Source organism: Clarias gariepinus, chromosome 25 (genome assembly GCF_024256425.1).
Source record: "Clarias gariepinus isolate MV-2021 ecotype Netherlands chromosome 25, CGAR_prim_01v2, whole genome shotgun sequence".
Classification (NCBI taxonomy): Eukaryota; Metazoa; Chordata; class Actinopteri; order Siluriformes; family Clariidae; genus Clarias; species Clarias gariepinus.
In genome coordinates, this window is record NC_071124.1 from 12,129,661 (window position 1) to 12,156,715 (window position 27,055).

Here is a 27,055-nt window from a genome sequence, read left to right on the forward strand (position 1 = left end):
CAAAATATATTTATTATATTTTGTGTGCACATACAAAGAGACAACTATAACAACTGTTAGGACATACAAGTTTATTTGGAGCAACCATTTCAAAAGATTCCCTTACAGGATAATTTCTCCTATTTTTGCAGGCTCCAGCTAAGAAAGAACTCTAACAGACAGAAACAGAGAATGGAATAATTAATAGTACAATAAATACTAATTATTATTCTTTATCACTATCGCTAATAACGCTTAACACTACAGTATAAATGACATATTTCTTCATTTAAAACAGTTTCTATTATCAGTTTCAATTGAACAACTAAACTTCATGTACTCACAAACCAAAATACCTACAACAACCTAAAAAAAGGAGCCGGTTTTAGGGGCTTCTGTCAAGGCAGTGCCACTCAGAATGTACTGGTGATGTGTACCACACAAACCGGGGCCTTGTGGTCGCACAAGGGTTTGTCCATACTGTAGGTCCAGGAACATTCCACAAGAGCTGCTGTTTTTGAGTTGCTCTGACCCCTTCATTTAGCCATCACAATTTGGTCATTGTCAAAGTCACTCAAATCAAAATACATTTGCCCATTTTTCTGCTTCCAACTCATCAACTTCAATGACAAATGAGCAGCTCATGTGGGATGGTCCCGGTCTGCAGTTAACAGAACAAACTGATCATTCGAAGGCTGTAGTTCCATCCAGTAAAAAAGCTACTATACACACACACACACACACACACACACACATAGGGTACATACAAACATACATACAAACATGCGTAACACACACACACACACATGATGTTCTTATGTCTTTGGAAATTTTTCCTTAATCCCTTTATACTTCATGTACACTAAGAGCAATTCCTTAGCAATGTCAAAACCAGGAACGACATAATCTTTAAAAAAACTGCGAGAAAGTTCATCTTTTTCTTTTTTAAGTTGCTCCATCTCTAGTTGCATCAGCTGGGCTTTCTCATTAAACCCTTTCTGAATAAGTTCTTTTTGTTCGTTCACTTTGCTCTCCAGCGCTTTCTCCAGCTGCTGCTGCTGCTGAACTTTCTCCTCCTCAAACTTCTTCTCCATCTGCTGCAGTTGTTGCTTCTGGTTCTGTTGTTCCTCCTGCATCAGTCGCTCCATCTCCACCTTACTCTCCTGTTCTACTTTATATTGCCTCTCTAACAGAGATTTTTGTTCTGTTTCCTCTGTTTGTAATCACCAAGATGGCAAGGGGGAGAAAGACCAAAAACAGAATACAGAAAAGAGGGATAACAATGTTATATTTAACTAGTTATTTAGAAAATGTGGAGAAAATGACATAAAAAATATTTTTATAAGGATGGAGAATAAAGAATGAATTATGAATTTTCCATCACCAACATTTGGCCACATGGGGCCAGGGGTAGCTCAGTGGTTAAGGCATTGGACTACGGCTCGGAAGATCCCAGGTTCAAACCCCACAACCACCAAGTTGCCACTGTTAGGCCCTTAACCCTCAACTGCTCAGATGTGTAATGAGATAAAAATGTAAGTCGCTCTGGATAAGAGCGTCTGCCAAATGCCTAAATGTAAACATTTACTGAGTGTTCTGAGTGCAAAAGCCAAGAGCCAAGAACCCTTTAACCAGTTATAATCAATCAATCAATCAATATTAAAAATAATAACTGTGATAAATTACTATCATTATCAGGTATGATGGATTATGGGTTGTGCTCAGCTTACCTTGAATCTTTTTCTCACTTGCAGTCAGTTGTTCATCAGTCTGGAGAATTAATTTTGTCTCCATACACTTCTCACTCAGAAAGTTCTTCAACACCTCCTCAGCCTTCACACAAGTAATACATACACAGTCATATAGTGACAAATGCCTGCTGTATATAGAAATGTAATCCCTTCCTAAAAATGGGGTTTACTACAGTATTAGCTAGCATTGTTGTGTGTGCCATGAAACACTTACAGATTCAAATGCATATAATATATCTGCTTAAGCCTGTGTTTCTTACCTGGATTCCCTTATCAGGATGATTGTGATACTGGATAATGATGTTGTCTTTTTCTGTGCAGTAAAGTTTATATCCTCCAGGCTTTGCAAATTCACCATTCTGCACACGCTCGCTTATCTTCCTGTTTAGATCAGACAAAATCTCCTGGCACTTCCTTTCTGATGCCATTAGGTTCTGAGCAGTTAGTTCACAATAGTGTTTATTTACTGCCTCCTGAAAATACATTAGTAACATGCACATTTAGAACTGCACCACAAAACTCATTCGCACATTAGAGCTGTGAATCAAGCTGTTAGATTTTCTTTTGAAATGAATTCACTAATGTTTATTGTCTGATTTGTTTCAAGCAGCTATATTTTTATACTTTATATTTTAAGTATTACAAACTACTGAAAGTATTTAATATGCTTTTATGTGAATGTTATAAATGTTATTGAATGTAATTTCTCCTCAAAGCAATACTATTTTTCCTTCTTTGCCACACCAGTCCTGTATGTGGCATTATTGCACCAACTGATTTTAAACATGATAGTAGTAGAAGAAGAAGTAATACTGTCTTATTAGTCCCTCACTCTTACTCACTCTATACCACTTTATCTTGTATTCAGGGTGGCAGGGGGCCTGGAGCCTATCCCAGGAGACTCAGGGCACGAGGCAGGGCACTCTCTGCACAGGGTGCCAATCCATCAGAGCACACACACACACTCACTGACACACCACAGGAAACTTGGGAATGCCAATTAGCCTAATCTGCATGCATTTGGACAGTGAGAGGAAACCAGAGTACCCGGAGGAAACCCACCAAGCATGGGGAGAACATGCAAACTTCATGCACACAGAGACGGGAATTGAGCCTGGGCGGGAATTCGAACCCGGACACTGGAGAATTAAGGTGAGAGTGCTAACCACTCCATCATTTATTCTAAAATAATATGCAGCATGTTGAAGGAACTGAGGTACATTTGCACCAGTACTTAAGAGGTTCTTTTGTCAAACTCAGCAGTTTGGATTGTCCTCTTTACCCTGCATGCACCACTGATCTGATTAGAGATTAGTGATAGATATATAGAAATATGTCGATAAATACAGAGATAGATAGATAGATAGATAGATAGATAGATAGATAGATAGATAGATAGATAGATAGATATAGTATTTTATTCATTCCAAATGGAATTTGTGAATAAATGTATAAATGTAGTAATGTGCACTTTCACATACCATGGGTCAGCATGCTACACTGCAAGGCCTTTTTAAAATTATTTTTAAATACACTAATTTTGCTGCTGGGGGGGGGTGTGTGGGGGTGTGTGTGTGGGGGTGTGTGTGGGGGTGTGTGGGGGTGTGTGTGGGTGTGTGTGGGTGTGTGGGGGTGTGTGGGGGTGTGTGTGGGGGTGTGTGGGGGTGTGTGTGGGGGTGTGTGGGTGTGGGTGTGTGTGTGTCAGAGAGAGAGAAAGAGTGTCCAAACCTTACCATCAGTTTTCTAAAGTATTGCCCTTCTGCATCCTTAAAGGAGAGTTTAATAAACTCAGTGTTGGCCATGTTGCTGAGCGTCTTGTGCTTATCAGAAATTACACTCAGACTGACAGGAAACAAACTCTTCACCTGCATTAAGATACAATTATATAATTAGAGAGAAAGAGAGCGAGAGATTGAATACTGTGCACAGATGAGTGTGTGCATACAGTAAATGTTTGTGTGCAGACATATGGGTGTTACCTCTTCCATCCCACTTTGGTACAGTTTAAGCCCCTCCTCCACAGCTGTCTGGTTTTCTATCCTTGCCATTTCAACTACAGCGTTCTCCAGACAAGGGATTTTTCCACTAGAGATTGTCTCCACATAGGACTGCACTAGGTGACCAAACACTGTCATTGCGCATACACACACACACACACACACACACACACACACACACATACACACACGCACAGAGCCAAAGTACAAAGATTAAAATATCAAATTACTGAATCACATAGACAACTTTTTATAGTGATAAATTATATTTAGGGGAAAATAATAGAGTGCTCACTTCTTCCTGTGACTTTGTATCCCCCTTTAACTGTTTTAATTTTGCTTACAAAAAAAACATAATCACAGAATCGCTGTGTGACAGTCAGAAACTGTGGCCAAATGTCACTTTCATCCAGGTTTTCAAGCTGAAGCATTTTGTCCTGGGAGGCAGGAAACGGGAAAACAAAGCACTTGCGGGTTGGAAAATAGTTTCGAATACACTGCCTTGGAAGATTGTAGGCGGTGTCCTTCTTGCTAAATCCTGCAGTTAAGAAAAAAGTTCAAAATATGTTAACTGCTGAGTCAGAAAAGAATTTGGCAAAATACTTAAAACCATCAACTGGATAAATACTGCTGTGATTATTGTGTTTCACCGGGGAACAGTTCTTTTCACTCTAATTGATGCAGTGAGTAGCTTCTTATTTCTCAAGCAACAATGTCAGACAAAATATCCTATGGTCATGGAAAAGATGTTACCCTATTTAAAAGAGTCAAATTATTGGCCCGCATTAAACAAAAAAAGAACTAAGGAGATTGCTGAATTGACTGGAAATGCAGACACTTAGTCCTCCTTATATTTATGAAATAAAAAGTCAAACTTAAATTATCCACCTGCAGCAAACCAAAAATGGCGTCTGATTCTGTGTGCCGTCGTTCTTTTATTGCACGTACTGGAACGTGCAGTCAGCTGTCAACCTGAATAAAATTAGGGGTCGAAAAGCGCAATAAATTGCGTGCCAGTGGGTGTCGCATATCGGCGGGTGACAAGTGACAATGTCACCATAATCTTCAAATTTAGAATTACATTTAATGAACTAAAATAAAATTGATGTAAATTAAATACTCATCATTTATTTTCCAAAGCCACAGGGATAAATGCCACTGTAAAATTCTTCGAGTTTTTCCTTGGCCTCCAAATTCCCCTAATTCTGCTTGAGTATTTGGGGGATGCATTGGGCAGACATGTTTGATCCAAAGAGACCCAACCTTACAACTTACAGGACTTTAAAGAGTCTGCTGTTGGGATCATGTTTCAGATACCACAACAAACTCTCTGTGGGGTCCATGCCTTGACAAGTCAGAGCTGTCAGGCAGCACAAATGGGGCCTTCATAATATGAGACAGGTGCTTTTAATCGATACTATACTGTACATTTAGAGTTATGGTAACTTTTTTAAACAAGGGATCTTGACCAACATATTTTTGCAACCTGGATCTCAGACAAAAATGTTTTTTATACCTTTCTTCAGCTGTAGCGCAAAGTCCAGGTACTCATCCTCAGTCACTTTGCCCTTTTTTTCAATCACCAGCTCCAGTGAAAAATCACGAACTGTCCAGATAAAGTTGGGAAAAAACTGCACAAAATGAGAGTCATTTTCTTCATCTTCCTCAGCTGCTCTGGATGCAGGTGATTTGATCTTAATCTGTTCTGCAAGTTCAGTGACATAGCTGCAGCATGGTAAGGAATCATGACTGAATAAGAAATTTCAATCTTTACTACTGACTGCTATGTTTACATCCGTTTGTGTAGTTGGGTTTTAAAAGGAAGGATACTGTAGATTTTCCACTGCAGTGTTGTCGATGGTCCCACGGCTGTTGTAGACCAGAGTGCTACTAAGTAGAACAGCCAGACAGAAGATCCAGGTGTCATTTTTAGAGTCTCCCTAAAACAAAATAAACATTTTACATCAAAGTTACGTTTACTCAGAATTACAGAATATTACAGGATATAAGTAATAAAACATTGTATTGACAGAGAAAGCTAATGTTTGTGGAATCCAATTTAATGATCTAACTACTGTCAAAAGCCCTTTTTTATTGCTTACATAACTTAATCTTCTCTTTTTTATGACTCATATAAATGCTTTCCTGCCTTGAACCTTGTGCAAATCAAAGTTTTATTCGTAGATTACGTTTTCAATGTTTTTGTCACCATCCAATGCTTTTTTAATACATGACCTAATTATATTGTAATTTTTTGTAATTTGGTAAAGATACAACTGTGTAATGTGCATAATCCCTGGAACAGGAATTTATTGTGTTGCCAGGGAGCTTATGTTACCACCTTGTCAACATCCCCCAGTCCTTCAGTGTCAAGCAGCACCAGTGTATGTCCTGGTTTTTGAGGATGTGGCGTGCACCACATCCAAATACCTTTAGTCTTTGATTCAACTGTGCTGCCCAGCGCAAAGCCTAAAAACATACGGTAGGCATTATTAATGAGACGCACAGAATAATTGGACAGCAAAGAGTTCAAACATATTTTTCATGAAGCCAAATTGGAGCACAAACATCCATATGTACTCATTAGTTTACATAACTAAAACAGTAAGTCCCTGACTTATAAACAAGTTCTGTTCCCGGAGTACATTTGTAAGTTACATTTGTTTGAAATTCAAACAAAGTAATTTCTCATACATCTTTTACACAAATATACAATGTAAAGTAAAAAAAACAACAATCACAAAGGTTTGGTGTTTTGGTTTTAGATTTAGTTTGTAGATTTAGTTAGAGCTTGTTTAAATGGAGCCCGGGAAGATATCAGGAGAGAACAACGTTACATGGTGTTAATTGTGCGCTTAAACAGATGCCATTTTGTCTAAGAGCTGTTTCGGACTGTGTCTTTGTAAACCTTAACTGTCTCATTGAGGATTTTCCAAAATTAGGATTATTCAACATCAGGACAACTTTACAGGAGAGCCATTTTTATCATCGTGCTTCCGGACTCGTATCATAAGAAATAATGGAGACTTTGGCGATTCGTTCCACAGTCAGAAAAAAATTTAATACAAAATAATAAATAAAAAAGAAAACAAATTAACCGACACTTTACCTTTGAAAATAATTGTGACTGGTGTTATAAGAGTGCAGAAGCAGGGGGGCTACTGTGTAGGATGACTTTCACACACTCGCGCACACACACACACACACTAACTACCAGAATCACTCCTCTAAACAGGTTAATCTCCCACACTGCTACAGTCTTTTAAAATTTTTTCTCTTCATGAGGCCGTTCTTGCAGTATAGTTACTAAAGAACAGAAATCCTTCACACATAGATGTTGACCATACAAGTGACGCACCCACATGGGAGTGAGCATGGTTGACAATTACTCACAATCCCACAGAGCAAGAGAGAGAAGAACAATTGGCTCAGTTGTGATCATGTGATGCTCTGCATACAAACACATGCAGACTACAGTCCTCGTATATAAAGTTAAAATTTATTTTTAAAGTTAGCTTGTTTTGCAAAACGATAACAGACCAAGTTACTCGCAATCCAAGGTTCCACTGTATCTGGTTCACTGTAGTGTCTATTTTTTGTACATTGCATATGAGCTACTTCTGTGATTGGTTCACTGAATGTTCGTAATGGTCCATTCGATCTGTGAAAATCTGTAACTCAAATGTTTGTAAGCCAGTGACTTACTGGAGTTATATTTGCACTAGTGGTAAATTTCCATCAAAATTACATATGAATTCTCCCATAATCTTGTGTAGCTAATGTCTTTTCTGTCTGTTTCTCAAAAAAATAGTCCTACAAGAAAAACAAGTAATTTCAGTATCATTTGTTTAAATCTAGATGAAAATTTTATTCCATTAAAATAAACTTACCAGTTTGTTTTCCTGCCAGGCGGTTCATGAGGTACGACTTTCCAGTGCGATAGAGTCCCACAACAGACACCACAACCACCGGCTGGTTATTCCTGGACAAGTACTCAATCGCTCTATCATTTACACGCAGTGAGTTGTTCACATTTTCCACCAAACAGATAGGCTCTGGCATTGGGATGCACATGGTGCTCTCCATTTCCACAGTCTAGAGATTGAAAATAACCTTGTCTTTTAACTCATTTAGGAATCAATCAGTTGAAATGCTTTTTAATCAATATCAATTAAACCTTTCATTCAACCCATAAAATTCATTCATTATCTAAATTGCTAAGTCTCATTCAGGGTCATGGTGATGGCAGGAGAAGTAGAGATTTCTTCAGCAACCTCCTTCAAGTCTTCCTGTGGGACACCTCACTCTCCCAGGCCAGCTAAGAGATATTCCCTCCAGCATGTCCTGACTTGGGCCATGGGGCCTCTGCCCAACTGGCTGTGCCTGGTACACCTCCAACAGAAGTTGACCAGGGAACATCCATATCAGGTGTCCGAACAAACTCACCTGGCTCCTCTCAATGTCAAAGAACAGGGAGACTACTCTGAGCTCTTCTGGATTTCTGAACTTCCCAACTGATCTGGAAGTGTAAGCCTAACCACTTTTTACGGTTCCAAATAGTCTAGGTGAGTACCACAAGGGAATTATATACGGTAGGTTGTAAATGAATGTGCAGCAGCAGAGAAAATGCCATTTCCATGCCAGGAATAACTACAATAACACAAATTGTAGATTACAGCATAAAAGACTCTTTTTTATTTACATACTTCAACAAAAAGCCAAAATAACAAACATTACAAAACTAACTCCTTCACAAACAGCTAATCGTACAAAGAAACTATACAGAGAAAACAAAATACAGAAGGCTAATCTAACTCCCTATCTAACATAACCAAGAGAAAAGAAGTTAATACGAAACAAAAATGTCACCCAGCGTCCTACTAACCCAAACCAAAGAACAGAAGCTCTACTACCCAGTGCTGTAATGTATATGTGACAAATAAAGGCTTAACTTAAATCACCAAGCTAAAAGCTTTACAACAAAAGCAGGTCTGGAAATGAAGATGCAACATCAGCAGTTGCACACCACCAAGCCACCACTGAAAACTGTTCGATGGGTAGCTGATGTTGAAATATTCTCTCCTCTCACTCATCAACCAATCACAGCAGAGCTCAGATTAGCAAAGTAAGGTGATGAAATCTGTTTGGTGACGACTTTGGAGCAATTGATAAGGGTCATGCCTGATGAGTCCTATATTGACCCTATTTGAGAGTGATAGCCATGTCAGGGTTAGAATGGAAGCATATGAAGTGATGCTCCCATTATTGATAGTGCCTACTGGAAAAGCCTCTGGAGCCAGTGTTATGATGCAGGGTTGCTTCACTTCACGTCAGGTCAGCGGACACAGATGGCAATAAAATAAAGTCTGCTGTGTACCTGAATGTACTAAATGGCAAGGTTATCTCATCAATTATTTTTTTCTTCCCTAATGGCATGGGCATATTCCAAGACAACTATGCCAAAAATAACAATGCTCAAATTGAGAAAGTGTGTTTCTGGGAGCACAAGGAATCATTTCACATGAAGTGCTAGAGATGACTTTATAGAGTGGTTCAACTCTCATTAAACAAGATCTCTGCCAAAAGTTAATGCTTGATGGAATGATGAAACTAAATGGACAGGCGGGGTACATATATAACTAATGTCTTTTTCAGACCATGTTACACCCAGGTGAGGTTGCAGTGTACACACACATATACAGTGTACACACACACACACACACACACACACACACAGATGTGTATGCGTGCACACAAACACACAAACCCTTTTGTATTATTTTTCTAAAATAACAGCTGGATAATCTGGTTTGTTCGGCGTTAGATTCTTTCTCCCTTTTATTTTACTAAAGCCGCAGAAATATATTATATTTGCACAAAATATTCAAGTATAAATGATATACTGTATATCCAGTTGAAAGCAATTTCAAGTGTGCATGTAAGTTCATGCAGGCATAAAAATAAAACATATTGATGAATCTAAATATAAATAATAAATGCTACAATTATCACTTAATAATGTTGCATAAAAAATATATATTTATTTGTGAATTGTGGTTAAAAACAACCACTACAAGAAAGCCAACCAACAAACACTTACCTAATGCTATGACTTGGTCTTAAAATAATGATGTTAGATCAGTAGCTACGCAAAACTGGCCCGGCAACAGCACTGAGAGGCTTTATATAGAGGAAATCAACCCAACCTGTTCTTATAACACAGAGCTTTCCGGGAAACCACAGCTTAGGATTGTTTTTTCCCCTTATACATCAGTAAGCAATTTCGTAATAGTTTTTTGATGATTCACCATCCAGCTATGAAAAAAACCAAGTCGCTTTAGTCTTCAGCTATAACAGGAATACAAATAATGGACTTTTAACTACTAACCAGTCCAAAATACCAAGTCTTTGTTTACTTTCACTTTTACTTTATAGTTGGAGGGGGTTGCATGTGCTACTTTATTATCATGTTAAGCCAAAAGTTAATGCTTGATGGAATAATGAAACTAAATGGACAGGCGGGGTACATATATAACTAATGTCTTTTTCATACCATGTTACACCCAGGTGAGGTTGCAGTGTACACACACACACACACATACACACAGATGTGTATGCGTGCACACAAACACACAAACCCTTTTGTATTATTTTTCTGAAATAACAGCTGGATAATCTGTTTTTTTCGGCATTAGATTCTTTCTCCCTTTTATTTTACTAAAGCCGCAAAAATATATTATGTTTGCACAAAATATTTAAGTATAAATGATATACTGTATATCCACTTGAAAGCAATTTCAAGTGTGCATGTAAGTTTATGCAAGCATAAAAATAAACATTGATGAATCTAAATATAAATAATAAATGCTACAATTATCACTGAATAATGTTGCATATAATGTTGCAGGGAATATTTTACATAGATAGATCACCCCAACCTGTTCTTATAACACAGAGCTTTCCGGGAAATCACAGCTCAGAAGTGTTATTTCCCCTTATACATCAGTAAGCAATTTCGTAATAGTTTTTTCGATAAATCACCATCCAGGTATGAAAAAAAACAAAAAATCGCTTTACTCTTCAGCTATAACAGGAATACAAATAATGGATTTTTAACTACTAACCAGTCCAAAATACCAAGTCTTTGTTTTCTTTCACTTTTACTTTATAGTTGGAGGGGGTTGCATGTGGTACTTTATTATCATGTTAAGTTGTGTTTAGTTCATTTAAAAAAGTTGCTTGTTCTCGAAACAAATAAAATTTTGTATCATTCGACATTGATCTCTTTGCCATGAAGACTGTGCTGAAGACGAAATCATTGATCAACGAACGAGACAAAAAGCAAAACAGACAAAAACAGCTGATCTCTCAAGGGGTTGTTCCACAAGACCTCTGTAGGTGCATTGTGGTATCTGGCACCAGGAAGTTAGCAGCAGATCCTTTCAGTGCTTTAAGTTGTAAGAAGGGGGTGGATCCTTCATGGATCAAGTTTGTTTGTGTAGCACATTTTGTGGATGCATGAGATATGAGGAATATTTAGGCCAGATCAAAAACATTGACTTATTAACTACTAAGCCCCATACACAGCAAGCTGTAAAGCAGGATTCCTTTGAGTATAAATAGTGACAAATTGTTTTGTGTATGATTAAACTCAATGCAAATAGTCTGATTTTCTCTATCCTGCATGTAAATAATCCTGCATGTAAATAATTTTACTGTAAATACTGTTACATGGCCCTGTAGTTTCACTAAAATATACAGAACCTGAGCCTTGGCCTGTGCAGTTTGGGGCATGTGCAATGAGGCATCATATGCGTCTACATGCAGAACCGATGCCCCTATTTTGAGAATCCCACTTTTAAGCTTTTCTGAAAATCTGCCAGCTCTGCTTGGAAATAAATAAGAGGTTTGATGTTCATCTGTAGTTGGACTTTGCTTATTTGTAATCAAATGGCAATGCTTTGACTGGGCAATGAAGTTCAACAAGATAAAAATAAAACATAACCAGGATCATGATCTGGTTAATGCTGGCATTCTAAAAGACTTATCTATATACACAAAAGAAAGGTTTTGTCTGTACAGTACATTTGGTCAGAACTTACTCTTTCAATTATATCTTTATATTTCATACACTGGAGGACCTGAAACCAGTCAAAATTTCTGTTTATATGTCTGTATTTTTGACTGTATGTCCGTTTATCTGACAAAATGTAATAAATCTGGCACGGATTGCCCCCCTACATAATGACTCTAAAAATTTCTATTACAACATAATTTTATCATGCATATTTGGCTGGACAAAATTGAATGAAACTTTTTCAGTATATACTTTGATATCTGCCTGCACCAGAATTGAAATCAAAATCTTGAGTAAAAGCCATTAATAGTTATGTGCTAGATTAAATAATCAGCTTTAAAATAAGCTACTAATAAGCTACTTAGCTAATAAGCTTAATAATATATATTAATTAGATAAGTTAAATTCAATATTTTACTGGGATTACTTAATAATTTTTATCGCTGAATAAAAATTTAGGCAGAGAGTCCTGTCGCACAGAAAGACAGTTAGACGTACAGTATGTGGGCTTCAACCTGAAATAATCACTGATTACATTAAAGAAATTCAGCATATTTTTTGCTTTAATTCTTTTAACCTATTTATAAAAACTCTTCTCCTGTCTGAGATGGGTAATAATGCTAGTCATGAATAAGTCCTTTAGAATGCCAGGGTTGACCAGATCATGACCATGTTGATGCCCTAATCAAAAGCAGCGTTGTTCCACTAAAAATATTACTTTTGCATATAAATAAATAATGCATTAATATTTAAATAATGCATAAATAAAATATTACATTAATACATATCAGTTATGACGCAGGTAATCTTATTTTTGTACAACATTGATTTTTGTTTTCGTTTGATCATTTTGGCTTTCCATAGAAAAAGTGCGCGAGCCGGCCTCTTCACTTACAGTAGACCCGCCTCGCGCACTTGTAATCGTATCGAAAGCAACAGTACAGAAGACCTTCGCTTGACTGCACGGCAATCATCTGTGAGTTACTCCTATCTTCTATTTTTCTCATTCGTCTTTATTTCGTAAATTTTTTTCTGTAAGAGTATCGTCGCTTATTTCCATATTTATATCCATATGTTCCAGGTCTAGAATTTCTGAGTAGACGCTCTTATCATTATAGAGCATTCTTTATGTATAAACACATTCTCGTATTAGTTCACTAATGTGGTGTACATAAATCTTTTATCTTTTATTTTTTAAATCCCCCCAAAAATTTCACAGAGTTTCTACAGTGATGTACAGGCAGCCGGTAAGTCTCGTTGTGTCGAGGTTGTTGTTCTCGCTGCTGCTCCCGGCGAGTCGCCACATTAAATGACTAGTATGACGAGCCTTAGTCACGTGACAGCCTTCGCAAACGATAATGAAATATGGGAATATTAACTTCATTTTTGACGTATTTATTTTGATCTGATTTGACACCACCCCCGCCTGTCCACTCTGAACTAAAAGAATAACTAAAGATGTGTGCTTTTAAAATCAGTATTGTGATCAAATGCAATCGTATTGATATACAGCATGTATATTTTTATATCGTTTAGTTATTTATATTTATATATTGTCGAATTCCATTTCTAAAGGTGTTAAAACGTTAATTAATATAACAATTAACAATATTTATTCAGTTTAAACAATTTTGTATTGAATGACGAATCTCTGCAAAATAAATGTGACAAAAAACCTTATATGACCATTTTTAATCACCATTATATGACCAATATGGCTTTGCATATTATCAGTTGCATAATTATTCATAATTAAGTACAAATACTATATTTAATTTCAATAACTTCTAGGTCATGTTACCTGTTGCCTCAAAATCCTTTCTAAAATGTGTGGCCACCTGTCCTGCAGACAACCTTTTCTTATTAAAAATGATAATTTGCATATTTATACGTAACTTTTAATAGAAATATTAATGGGTTCTTTTCAATGACTTCCCGATCATGTCGATTTTCTAAGAAAACAATGACAGAAACACCTACTCAATCTGACTTCTTTCTCACAGAAGGATTGTACAGAAGGGGAAGAGATAAGACAAACATGTGACTTATAATAGTAATATAGGAAAACTAATTATGTCTAATTAATTAGTGTAAAACATATTTACAACACAGCTACTTACCCCCTAGAATTACACAAAATTCTGTAAATAAATAGGTAAAAAAAAAATATACTCAATACTACAAATATTACAGGCCCAGGGGAAACGAAACTGCACAGACTGGCCTTTAGACCCCACAGATAGGCCATACAATTATGAGTATTACTTACATAAGAAAAGAAAATACAATTAATGGAGAAATTGTGAAATAGTGGCCCACCACTTTTCCTGAGTCAATATATAAAATATAGTCTTGGGTACAATATGTGCCATTTTGTGCATCCTTTCAGCTCCTTGTTAATGACACGCTTCAGCTTTATCTCCCTACAATGTGGCACTGACACAGAGCTGGGAATTCCTATTGTGTGACTATTCCTTTGGAATCCTGTGGAGCTGGGTGCTTATGATATTATGGACTGTTAAACCTTAATGTTTACTAGATTTAGCTTAAAAAAAGAAAAATATAGAAATTTGGATAGTGAGTAATTATTTTCTCTAGAGGAGAGTTACCAAGATACAAATGAAAATATTTAAATGTTTCAAAGCACATTTGACTGGATTGTACTCTTTTTACCATTAATAGATGCAGTTTGAATAAAAAAAAAAGTGTTGTTCCACCTTTTGCATTATGATTGACAAGATTTCGGTCACACCTATGACTGCTTAGGCTGACATAGGTGAGAACACAACTAGAATACAAAGGCACAAATGACTATAAAGTAACATATGAAATGATGAAGCATAAATGGCTTCTAAATACAACTACAACACAAACGCAGGCCTTAATGTGGTATGTGTTTTCCTAGTTAAGCATCATAACAAATAGACCGTAATTAAGTAATGGTGTAGCTGCACTTTTGGCTGGTCTTTATGAAGCTCATGGGGTTCAGGGCTGAACTTACTGTATTTATGCTAAATATGCACATAGTTTGTTTGAGTGTACACCGTGCCACACACACCATCCTCTTTTTCTGATGCTATTTGATATGAAAATACGGACATTTATATCCTGCAAATCATATACTGTACAATATCATGGTAATCAACCCCTTCGACTTAGAAAAGTGATTGGTTCATTTATTATTCAAAAAGTGTGACTTTTTGGAAGCAAAATATGAAGAAGAATTGAGTGGTGGCTCAGAATAATTGATTGGAGATCTGAGTATGTAGAGAGCCTACATCAACAACCCATTCACTGTCATTGCATCATAAAGAACCCCAGAGCTGTCGCATCATATATTTCTACTTTGGTCCTTGTTCTAGAAATCATCCTAAATCAAAAATACAATTGTGTAAAACAAGTGAACGAAACAAAGAAACATGAAAAAAATATCACCTGCACAGGTTGCATATAGGAACTGTATACAATTAATTCATATGAATGTTGGGTTAAGTGAAGTGGAGTATCATACTGTAACCACAATGATTTTGAGTATGATTTATAGTATAGCCTACAGGCTAGCAGCTTTTTTTTTTTTTTACAGACTTTGAAGAACAATAAATTACATAAAGGATTTAAGAAGTACTAACCATCTCTTCAAGTTGTGTTGCTTATTAACTAAATGTAATTTCTCAAAGAAAATGATTAACTTTTTTTCTCCTGGCAGTTTTCCATCCTCCAGTAAAAATTCTCCAGCTGCCATAAACTCGTATGAAGAAGCAATCCTCTCACAGAACACTGATATTTGTGGAAGGTAGAAGCAGTTTGTATTTTTTTGGCAAATTTTATTTTAAAATTAAAAATTAAAGTTACAGTACCTAAGAAAGTTACCTAAATAATAAAAGTGTGAATCGATTCTGAATTAAAAACTGAACAATTGATTGAATTAATTGAAACGACCAATCCAAAGATAAAACTGCATAATCGATTAAATCACACATCTCTATATTGTCTTTTTGTTGTTGACACTTACGCTAGGCAGACATAATAAACTGCAATAAGAAAACTTTGAAACATGAGGAAGTTCATATTCTTGTTCGATCACCAAGTCCCATCAATAAGTCACACTCAGGGTGAAGCTCACTAGTTTAATAAATGATCAGTGAAAAGTTAAGGAAGGAGAAAAATAATAGCATTTTGTGTTAATACTATTCAGTATAATCTATTATATTGTAAAAAGTGTCTTTGCCTTTGTGTTGCATTGAATTTAAACATCATTTTTCAACTGGCTGTTATTGATCAGATGTTCAAAGCCATGGAGGCACCAGTATGTCTGATTGGCAGCGATTCTGAAGGACAGCTATGTGTTATGAAAGAAGCTAAAGAGATATTGGATGAAATCACTCAGCCAGTTGTTGTAGTGTCTGTGGTGGGGCTCTACCGTACGGGGAAGTCTTACCTCATGAACCGTCTCGCAGGGAAGCAAACAGGTAAGAACCAACATGGTAGGAAGATGAAATAACACAAGAAACAGTCTAGGTTCATTTAACACTGGTCGGTTCTACTTTATTTAACTTCCCATCAAGAATTTTTTGGTTGTCAAAACATAGTGCTGATGTTAATCCTCCAATGGTACAGACAATAGGACAATATTGGTATTAGGTTGTTTTGGAAAGTTAGAATCACATGAAATGACGTCAGTCATGTGTGTCTGTTTTCAGGCTTGTTTAAAACTGTAACGTAATATATAATAATAATAAATATAATAATAATATAATATAATATAAATAAAAAGAAGGTTTGTCTGCACATTGGTCAGCACTCGCCCTTTCAATGATATCTTAACATTTCAGGGCGAGTGCTGACCAATGTGCAAACAAACCTTTCTTTTATTTATCGTCTGTATGTCTGAACAGACATACAGACGATTTTGTCACAGCATCACGCAAGACTGGCTCGACAGGATTTCATAAAACTTCAGTATTTGCCTAAAGAAAAATTTCTGCCATGAATTAAATTAAAATGTTAAGTAGAAGGAACGTTACGAGCAGTTTTTTGCCAGATTACTTCACAGGAGCCAGCACTTTTTGTGACGAATATAGCATGGGCATGGTTATTCATGTCACTGAACAGGGTCAATGAACATGATAGTTTACCGTAAATGAACAGAGTATCCGGAAGCTGCAGGAATTACTGTTATGCCCCTACAATATATATACAGTGAAACCTCGGATTGCGAGTAACGCAAAGTGTTCATCAAGACGGGCAAAGATTTTTAATAAAATTTGATTTGGAAAACGAAAAAATCTTGGTTTTACGAGCACCGAGTATCATGTATCACGCATCGGTTTTTCTCTCTCTTGCGCTGCAGAATTGTGGGTAATCGTCTCCCCTGCTGGGTCTTAGTGCTCGTCTCTTACTGGTATAATCGACATCCTTGAACACGTGTACTGTTTACTATAACAATGTGACCACATGTGTGTGCATAAAACATATTTTATTTTGTGTCTGTATGTGTGTGTGTACAGCACGCATGTAAAGCAAAAGCAAGTCTTATTGGTGAGGGTAAAAATCCATTTCCTCTTTCTGTATCAGCCCACTCTTTGTGTCTGTGCGTATGCATCATTGGACACCGTGCCCCCCCCCCCCACACACACACACACACCCTTCCTACTTTTGCTGTCACAAGTAAAGTGCAAAAAAAAAAATTGTTTTATTTTTACTTTACAGCAGTAATTCCGTTAGTCGTTCAATCGAGTCTCATTAAAAAGATTTCTTGTTTATTTTTTCAATAAAACAGTATTTCCATTGTGTGCACGCGTGTGTGAAAAGAGTGGAGGAAGGGTAACTGTGTAAGACGAGAAGGGGGAGAGGGGAGCTTACTTTAGATTCACACACACAGACAAACACAGCACCTGCGCGCACAAACGGAAACACTTATCTGTCGGGATTTATTTTTACTTTTTTTTTTAAGGTAAAGTGCAGGTTAATTTGTTTTATTTTTACTTTATATTTTCTAATTATTTTTATGTATTTATTTTTTTGGGCTGTGGAATGAATAATCTCTGAGTGTTTTGGAATACGAGCCCGCTTCCTGAATGAATTATGCTCATAATCCAAGGTTTCACTATCTATATCTATCTATCTATCTATCTATCTATCTATCTATCTATATATATATATACATCCATATCTATCTCAATCTATCTATATATATATATATATATATATATATATATATATATAGCCAAATACATGCCTTTGGTGTTCTGAATTAGAATTAGAGCAGAGTCTGCAAGCCAGGCCTTCTCGTCCAACATCAGTATCTGACTTCACAAATGCGCTTCTGATAAAGTGGTCAAAATGTCCAGGGTGTACCCCTGCCTCGTGCATTAAGCCGCCTGGGATAGGCTCCAGGTTCCCTAATTACAGGATAAAGCAGAATAGATGATGAGTGAGTGAGTGGATTAAGAATTGGATGTTACTTAAGTTCATATGCATGTGAATGCAGGAGAGCAAATATTTTTGCCAATATAGTACTATATACGTATATATAACATTATACTTCAACACGTGAAGTGAACAATGATTATCTTGGTAAAATGTTATCTGGAAGTATGTGGGATATACAGTATTAAACATCAAGTAAACATTTAGTCCCTAAGGTTGATGTGTTGGAAGCAGCAAAACTGGGAAAAAAATAAGGACTTGAGAGTTTTTATGCTTGATTGTTGTGTCTACTGGGGGATAGACTTTTTTTCATTCTTTACATATAACCTTAAATATTAAAAAAAAAATTCATAAATACATAAAGTATCTCAAGATTTTAGCATATTTTAATCAACTCAAATATTCAATAAAAAAGGATGTACATTACAGAACATACAACTCTTTTTTTAAGTCCTTGATTTTAAATGAAATGCAAATTTTACTTTCAAAAGAGGACTTTGCAGCACTGACCACTGAGCAGCAATACAGTTTTATTTCTCCTTAGCCCAGGAAGTCCTTCTGTCATCTTTTGGACAACTGTCAAGTCAGCAGTTTTCCTCATGATTGGGGTTTCTTGTAGTGAAGTAGACAGGGAGATAGACAGCATTTATACTGTATGAATAACATATTACTTAAACTTGAAAATAAACATTATAATATTTTGTAATACTAGGATTTAATTGTCATGAGCTATAAGCCATAAAAACCTTGTGCCCTACTGTTCATCATGTGTATGGTTATGAGATACACAGAGGCCGCCATAACCAACTGTGTAACAAGATAAGCAGTATAAAAAAATTGATAGATAATGTTATAAAGCATTACATAATGCACCTCCCAACAATTTCCAGTCCTGTCAACAATAAACAAGATTTTAAGGTTCTGTGGACAAATGCTCATCAATACTGATCAGTTGAAGACTTAAATATGTAAACATTTTTTCAAATATCCACTGTTCAGTTTCAGTGAGCCAGTGCTCTCCGTGACTTCAGATTTCTTTTATTTTTTACAATACACAATTCCAAGAGTATATATAAAAATGTGTGTGATAATATAGTTTTGTTTTTGTACTTGTTTTAGGCTTTGCTCTGGGCAGCACAATAGAGTCAAAAACTAAAGGCATTTGGATGTGGTGTGTTCCACACCCAAAGAAAACAGGACATACTCTGGTGCTGCTGGACACTGAGGGACTCGGGGATGTACACAAGGTATGAACAACTTCATAGAAGAACAGTGCCATAAAAACCCCTGTGACAACCTTGGGCCTTATATATTGCTCAATAGGAAGGAAACATTGACAGCTTAAGTAAATCACAGTAATTATCTGGTTACAGTGCCACCTAGCTGTCAAAGGATGAGATATGTTAGTCAGAAAAATAGCAGTCAGTTTTGTGAATTTATGTTTTGGAAGCAGAAAAAATAGGCACACGTAAGGATATGTAAAACTTTCACGGGCCAAAATAAAATAAAAATAAATTCCAAGCAGTATATAAAGAAAGCAAGTCAATCCAAATTTGTTTCATGATGAATAGGGTAGTTCAATTGGAATTAAATGTGTAAACTGGTTTGAGCGAATTTTTTTTATGCTTAAGTGATGATTAAGGCAAAAGGATGGTCAGATTAATTGAATGTGAAGAACTGCGTTAGATCATTTAAACACACCGAATATCTTTTAATGGATTTTTAGGGTGATGAAAAGCATGACACATGGATCTTCTGTCTGGCTGTTCTGCTCAGTAGCACTCTGGTCTACAACAGCCTTGGGGTCATAGACAACAATGCACTTGAAAAGCTACAGTATCCTTTACTGAGTAACACACAAGTACAGTACACAGACACAAGATATACATGATAGTATTGTTTTCTTGAACAATACGTCCTGCAGTTATGTGACAGAACTGACTGAGAACATCCGGGTGAAAGCACAGACAGGTGGTGAACATGATCACTCAGCAGACTTCATGCGAGTCTTCCCCTCCTTCATCTGGGCTGTGAGAGACTTCACTCTCAGGTTGGAGAAGAATGACAAGGCCATCACAGCTAATGAATACCTGGAAAGTGCTTTGGAGCTTAAAATTGGTAAGCAGACACAGGTACTATGGTTTCTAGGTATTTCTGCATTTAAGAAATGTTCATTTAGGAAATCTCAGTAAACTGTAAACTGTTATCTAAGCATCAGAGTTGAGAAGGTTGTGATTATTACTTAACATTATCACAAAGCAGCTTTACAGATGTTTACATTCTGGATATACAGTACACTCACTGACTCTCTATACTCTCTCTATACATGGTGATGGAGTCTATCCCAGTCTATCCTGTATTCAGGTTCGCATGGGACCTGGAGCCTATCCCAGGAGGCTTAGGGCACAAGACAGGGTGCCAGTCCATCACAGGGCACACACATGCACATAAGTGCCAGTCCATTGCAGGGCACACAGATGCACTCACTCACACACTACAGGCAATTTGGGAACGCCAATTGGCCTAATCTGCATGTCTTTGGACGGTGGGAGGAAACCAGAGTACCTGGAGGAAACTCACCAAGCACGGGGAAAACGTGCAAACTCCATGCACACAGAGACAGGAATCGATCCCGGACCATGAAGGTGCAAGGCGACAGTGCTAACCACTACACCACCGTGCCGCCTCACACACACTCACTTATACATTAATGTCAGCCTCACTCTGTGTGGGAGCATCACTCTGTGTGGGTCAGACGTCTTAGCAGTAAATTATGATTTCACAGTAAACATGTTTTACAATCAGTTACCGGACATGCCACTGGTTTTAAAGGAACCAATGGTCAGCATTTTTATTCTCTTATCTAGTGTGGCGTATGTTTATGGTACACTTGCAAAAAAACAAGTTCAATTATAAAGAATACTGTCCTCACTCATTCAATTCTCATTCACTTTTTATTCCAATAAGTCATTAAGTGGTGCGGTTATATTTATATTAATTATATTTGCTTCTTTTTAAAAATCCATGAACCTTGGGTAGGTCAACCTTTTAGAGTCAACTAGAAATCCATATTCTCTTTTCCCTTTTTTAATATTTACATAGGTTCTTCCAGTAAAATCGAGAAGTTCAACCTGCCCAGACGCTGTTTGCGTAGTTTTTTCGCGGAACGGCAGTGTTTTGTATTCCCACGGCCAGCTACAGATGCTGACCTGGCAAGAATGGAGGAGCTGTCTGAGACGGATCTTAATGGATGGTTTTTGCATTGTGCTGAGGACTTCTGCAGCTATGTGTTTAGCAATGCCAAACCAAAAACCTTAACAGGGGGTCGGATGCTCGCTGGCAGTGGTGAGTAAACACCTGTTAGAGTGTGTTAGACTCTAAATGAGTGTCAAAAAAGTCAAACTTCGGCCCATGTTAATGGTGGCTTTTTTAAATGTTTGGATGTTTATTTGTTTTGTCAGCTCTTTGCAATCTGGCAGAGGTGTATGTGGGGGCAATTCGTAGTGGTCAAATTCCCTGTCTGGAAAATGCAGTGGAGACTTTGTCCCAGATCCAGAATGAGCGGGCTGTGGAACAGGGGCTGCAGGTCTACCAGAGTCAGGTTCTTGAATTAGTGTGCTTTCCAATTGACCCATCCAAGCTATCAGACATCCACAGAATAGCAGAGACAGCAGCTGTCGAAGTGTTTATCAGCATTTGCTTTAATGACACAGAGCAAAAAGCACAGCTGAGGCTCATGGTACATCACAAACACAAAGCATACACACAAAGAAATAAAAATCAGTCTGTAAAACTTTTAAGAGTTTTATAAATAAACATCTAACATTTATATTAGTTTACCTTCACAAACACACATTTTCACTCTCATCTCTCTCTCCACTCCAAGAAAGAGATCCAGACTGTGTATCAGGACTTCTGTGGTCAGAACAATGAGGAGTGTTTAAATGTGTGTACGCTGGAGTTAAAGAGGGTGTTTGCTGATCTGGATGAGCGTATGAATGACGGCTCATTTATGCACCCAGGAGGATATAAAGAGTACTGCAGTGAACTCCAGAGGCTCGCAAATGAATATAGAGCACGCACACACAAACAGTCGATGGTATGATGCTTATACTGTAAATGTACTTTCTTGTCATCTGTATACACAGCGGAAATACACAAAACATTTCTGTGTTTTACAGAGTGAGAAAGTGTTGACCGAGCATCTGAAGGAGAGGGAACAGTTAGGGAGGAATATTCTTTTAGCTGATCAGTGCCTCACTGAAGCAGAGCAAGTCACGGAAGGTACAGTATACTGTATATAATAGCTATAAAGCTGCCATACAGACATGGAGCCGAATAAAGCAGTTTCCCTTTACCTGTTATGTATCACTTCTGTCTGACACTTTAACAGAAATCTATAATTTAACATAAATTTAATTTAATAGTTTAATTAAATTCAGTATGACCTTTATTCATTTACGTCGGACCTTTCAGACTGCAAATACAGTGGTATTTCAGAAAGTAAAAGTGAAGTTTTAGTTTTTTGCCATTAAACATAAACTTGCAAGAGAGTGGCAAAGAGAGAAAAGTACAGTGGCATAAAATTTTCACTTCCAACTAGTGGTTTGCCTGTGTAATTGCACAGGCTCTGAATAGCCACTCTGATGCCAACGTCAGTGAGGTGTATGCATGATGTCTGGGAATTAAATCTTTTATGCAGTATTTGAAAGAAGTAGTCCACAAATGCCAACACCTTTGTCTATAATAAAACATTTAATTTGATAACCCCTTAATAACCTCATTTGAAAAGCTTTAAACTTCCACATTTTGAGAATAGTATGACATATAACCACCAGATTTTCAAGCAAAAGCCATCACGTTGTTGGAAGTCAATTGCGTGTATTTCCGTCATGTGATCAGTGAAGTGAAGATACTATCCGGTACAACACAGTGGCTGCCTTGTGAGGTTGAAGTGTTTTGGAGAATGGAAAAGGATGTTCACACTATTTTACTGCCATTGCAGTCACTCCATAATGACAGATATCAGTCTCCTAACAACAATGATATGTTTAATACTGTATGTGGGAATGTGCGGTGTAAGCAAAATAGAGAACATATGGTGAAATAGAGAATATATATACCCTTACGACAGTTAAAATATGCACTAATGATGTGTGCGGAGCTGATGGTTAAATGGCGCATACTTGTGCGATGATAACGAGATGTCCGTAAACTCAACTAAAACTAAAACTGGTAGAAGAGTAAAGTGAAGTTGTTGTATTGCTTATAAAAAGTGCTAGATATTTTGTATTAGTGTGCAATACCTTTATTTAAAGAAAACTTGGCAAAAATGGAGTTGTAATAGTTCAAAGACAGCAGTTAAATGCTCATTCAAACATTAGATCATATGTTTAATTTACAGTAAAGCTTGCATGGTTGTTAGTAATCAAATAGCCCCATCTCTGGATCCACCTCTCTACACATTGTCCAGTGGCCAAAGCTCCATGTCTGTGTGTGTGTGTGTGTGTGTATACATATGTACATGTTTGTTAATTTTCTTCTTAGTGGAGCGTTTGAAAAAGGATGCTTTAGAGCAGAGGAACAAATCTTTAGAGGAGATGAAAACCCTTCAGGAGCAGGTGTTTAAGGACCAGCAGAGGACGTATGAACAGCACATGACCCATTTGCTCGACCGCATGGAGAAAGAGATGGAGAGAGCAAGGGAGGATAACACACGAGTGCTGGAAGCTAAACTTAAGGTAAACTATAACAGACGTCAGTACAGTACATCAGAATCCAACTTTAACTTCCTAATACATATTTTTTAATGTCAGTACCAAGCATTTCTAATTAACTATTTAAGCAATAATACACGTTTTTTATTGCACATAAGGCTATAAAACAGTACGATATTTTCAATGTAAATCATAATATTTTAGGTGGGGTATTTTAATTAGTTTTTACCAGTTGGTTTTCTAAACCTGCTTATTTTTTCATTCACAAATTGTCCTAGATTTTACTTCCTGTACTACACTATGCTTTGTTTAGATTGTCTCCACCTCTTTGTATCCTTTCCCCTTGAAAAGTATAAACTCTTCATTGTTGAGTTTTAGTCAGACTTGGATGACTACAGTGACGCTCAGCAAGTTCTCAATAAAGAGTAACTGCTGTTTAAAAGATATCCCAACGTCTCCTGGTCTCTGCTTCGGCAAAGGAAAAAAAGTTCCCAACAACAATAAACATGATCTATTGGTTGACTAGTGACTTTAAAAAAGTGGATTACACAGCCTGATATTATTGAAATTCTCTGATTTGTTGTGTTTGAGAGGACAATGCATCTTGGAATTCCTAACCAGACGTTTTGATGACTTTTTGTCCCATTGTTTTTCTGGAGAGACCTCGTCTTCTTGACCTTTGTACTTTGGTTAAGAACATCCTGCTTGTTGGTCTTCCAGATAACTTGGGAAATGATTAGGTTAACAACAGCATCTATCCTAACTAAAGGTCGAAAAATATATCAAAGAGAGCTCTATCAACTTTTTTGTAAAATTATAGTCTCCTTGTGTTTCCACTTGTTTTTAATTACAGACACAATTTTCTTCCAACTAATTTAGTTTGGGAATTTAATTTACTTTACATATATTATATTACATTGTTCATTATTAGAAATTATCATGGTTTTGAAAATTACTATTTGCACTTTGACATATGGGTGTTTTTTTTTTAAATAATTAATCTACTGCTAGAGAAAAAGGAAAATAAGCTTTAATAATATTGCAGAGTTACATCTGAAAGGGCATCTGGTGTAAAACTTGTCACAGATTGTGTGCAGATTGGATGTTTTACTATGGCTTCCCCTTAATGGAAGCAGACAAAAAAACAACGAACAACAACATTATTACGAAATAATTAAACAACAAGCAACGTATAAAGTTATATATTGTTAAACAAGTAATGTTTATTATTTTAATGTAAGGTACAGTATGTATAATACAAAACACTTGTTAATTTAAGTGACAAAAGGCCAATGTTTTACAAAAAGCATGTTTTGTACTGTGTACATATGTTTTAAAATGTATTAGTGATGTCATCAGATTACAGTAACGGTTAAGGGAAGTAGACAGTCAGGGCTTTGGGAATTGGCCATTTTTCAAAGGTTTTAACATTTTTTATTGTAGCAGGGGTATATGGTGCTTTACTATCAAAAAAGCTTTACTTCTGCTGTTCAGTTGATCTCTGTACCAATGTCATGGCTAAAGACAGTATTCTTATTAATCTTATAACAGACTTATAATCTTATAATTCTGTCTGAAGTAAATTTTCATTCTAGCAATTGAATGGGACACCAATGTACTGTGAGAAGTGTTAGGTATTGGAATTCAATCTTGGAACTCTAATAAAAATACATGAAGGATAGTCTAACATTTTAAAAGTAAGTGAGCATGTTGTTTTCTCAAAATAAATAGGATATAATGAGGATAAAATATGATGAATGATAAATTAAAATGCATCAAAATGAATAATAATTATATGGTTCACCTGAAATATAATACAGTCAAATTATGGCAACAGCTACATACTTTTAATAACGTGGAACATGATAAGCAAGAATGTTCATTTTTGTTATTTGTGGAGTCTCCCTGCAGTTTGTTTCTAACAACATAATGTGTGGCTTTATAGTGAAGGCAACGTTGTAGTAAATTTTGAGGCCACGTATCTACTGGTGTGCGTTTCTGTTTTGCAGGAACAGAAGGCTCTGTTGGAGGAAGGGTTTGAGGAAAGAGCTGAGCTGATGAATAAAGAGATTCAAAGTTTGAAAGGAGAGATGGAAGATGATGATAAAACAAAGCAGACTACACTTAGTAAGGTAGTGGACGCTGTGGGCCTGGCAGCAACTCTGTTCCTACCTGGACTCATCCCTAAAGCTGCCGGTATGGCTGCATCATTCCTGTCACGATATCTTTGATATTCTATTTTGGTAGTGTAGGAAATTCCAAAATTAAAATTTTTAAAAATAAAATTAACATAAGTTTATACACGTAAAATAGCAACAACTAGAAAGTGGTAAGTAATATTACAATGGAATATACCGAATATGTATGTAAATGATGATATGGGTTGAAGCACTAGGACTATTTAAGGTAACAGGAAAATTTTGTTACATTTTTGTCAGTTTGGGGTTTGTGTTTATCAGTTTTTTTATGTTTCCTTTATCCTTGGAATTGTCTGATATTTAATTTTCAAAACAGCTTTACTGCTGTTCCTCTGTAAAATCAACAGGAATTTTATAAAAATTCAAATCTAAAAAAGTTATTGTAAAATAATGTATAATTTTATGTAGACTCAATCAAATTAAAGAATTATAGCTATCATTTCCACTAGTCCACTAGGTGGTTTAGTAATGTTTATCCACTTAACATTTTATAATATGATAATATTATAAGTGGCTGCCACATAACTGGGTAAATATTTCTAACACCCTGACTATGTTCTGCTAATAAGAACACACACAACATTGATTTATACATTTTTTTATCATGCCTTCATTTCACCCACTGTTTTTTTATGGATAAGTTCCATATTACTGACATATTTACACACCTTCCTAAAGTTAACTTTCACATTTTCTAAATTCTGGCTTGCTATACTTGTATTTCCTCTGCTGCTAAAGTTCTGGGTTATTGTCAGATCTGGTCAGATGGTATTTCAAACTAATGTTTGTTTAAGCACACTTTCATTACTTTGCTGCCTTCATTAAAGTCTGATTTCCTTTTAACAAACATTGGCTTATATGGTTTATAATCATGAAGGTGCTTATTTTATAATAATGTTTCTTACAA

At 36.4% G+C, this 27,055-nt stretch overlaps 2 protein-coding genes across 3 annotated transcripts; one reads left to right on the forward strand and one right to left on the reverse strand.

The window, feature by feature from the left end:
- LOC128512846 (guanylate-binding protein 1-like) lies at window positions 1–10,066 on the reverse strand. Its single transcript, XM_053486301.1, has 11 exons — window positions 9,828–10,066; window positions 7,618–7,822; window positions 6,069–6,196; window positions 5,558–5,667; window positions 5,244–5,452; window positions 4,023–4,265; window positions 3,710–3,858; window positions 3,464–3,595; window positions 1,991–2,203; window positions 1,710–1,812; window positions 1–1,192 (listed from the first exon to the last, which is right to left on the reverse strand). The coding sequence occupies exons 2-11, from the start codon at window positions 7,811–7,813 to the stop codon at window positions 795–797; spliced, it is 1,881 nt and encodes a 626-aa protein (XP_053342276.1). The 5' UTR covers window positions 7,814–7,822; window positions 9,828–10,066; the 3' UTR covers window positions 1–794.
- On the forward strand, window positions 7,891–27,055 carry LOC128512847 (guanylate-binding protein 1-like). 2 transcript variants are annotated; one of them, XM_053486303.1, is made up of 12 exons: window positions 7,891–8,292; window positions 15,511–15,597; window positions 16,087–16,273; window positions 19,353–19,480; window positions 19,960–20,069; window positions 20,158–20,351; window positions 21,336–21,578; window positions 21,695–21,972; window positions 22,120–22,332; window positions 22,415–22,517; window positions 23,781–23,974; window positions 25,960–27,055. In XM_053486303.1, the coding sequence occupies exons 3-12, from the start codon at window positions 16,087–16,089 to the stop codon at window positions 26,179–26,181; spliced, it is 1,872 nt and encodes a 623-aa protein (XP_053342278.1). In that variant the 5' UTR covers window positions 7,891–8,292; window positions 15,511–15,597; the 3' UTR covers window positions 26,182–27,055. The 2 variants fall into 2 exon arrangements, with proteins under 2 accessions (XP_053342278.1, XP_053342277.1); XM_053486302.1 differs by lacking the exon at window positions 7,891–8,292 and adding an exon at window positions 12,698–12,780.

Bases quoted from the DNA above. Each gene is read 5' to 3' on its own strand.
- LOC128512846 (XM_053486301.1), bottom strand. From the start codon at position 7,813: ATGGAGAGCACCATGTGCATCCCAATGCCAGAGCCTATCTGTTTGGTG. The intron at 6,197-7,617 runs GTAAGTTTATTT...GTATGTTTTTAG, and splicing joins CCTGGCAGGAAAACAAACTG to GCTTTGCGCTGGGCAGCACA. The intron at 3,859-4,022 runs GTGAGCACTCTA...GCGCAATGACAG, and splicing joins ATACAAAGTCACAGGAAGAA to TGTTTGGTCACCTAGTGCAG.
- LOC128512847 (XM_053486303.1), top strand. From the start codon at position 16,087: ATGTTCAAAGCCATGGAGGCACCAGTATGTCTGATTGGCAGCGATTCT. The intron at 16,274-19,352 runs GTAAGAACCAAC...TACTTGTTTTAG, and splicing joins TCTCGCAGGGAAGCAAACAG to GCTTTGCTCTGGGCAGCACA. The intron at 20,070-20,157 runs GTATCCTTTACT...TACGTCCTGCAG, and splicing joins AATGCACTTGAAAAGCTACA to TTATGTGACAGAACTGACTG.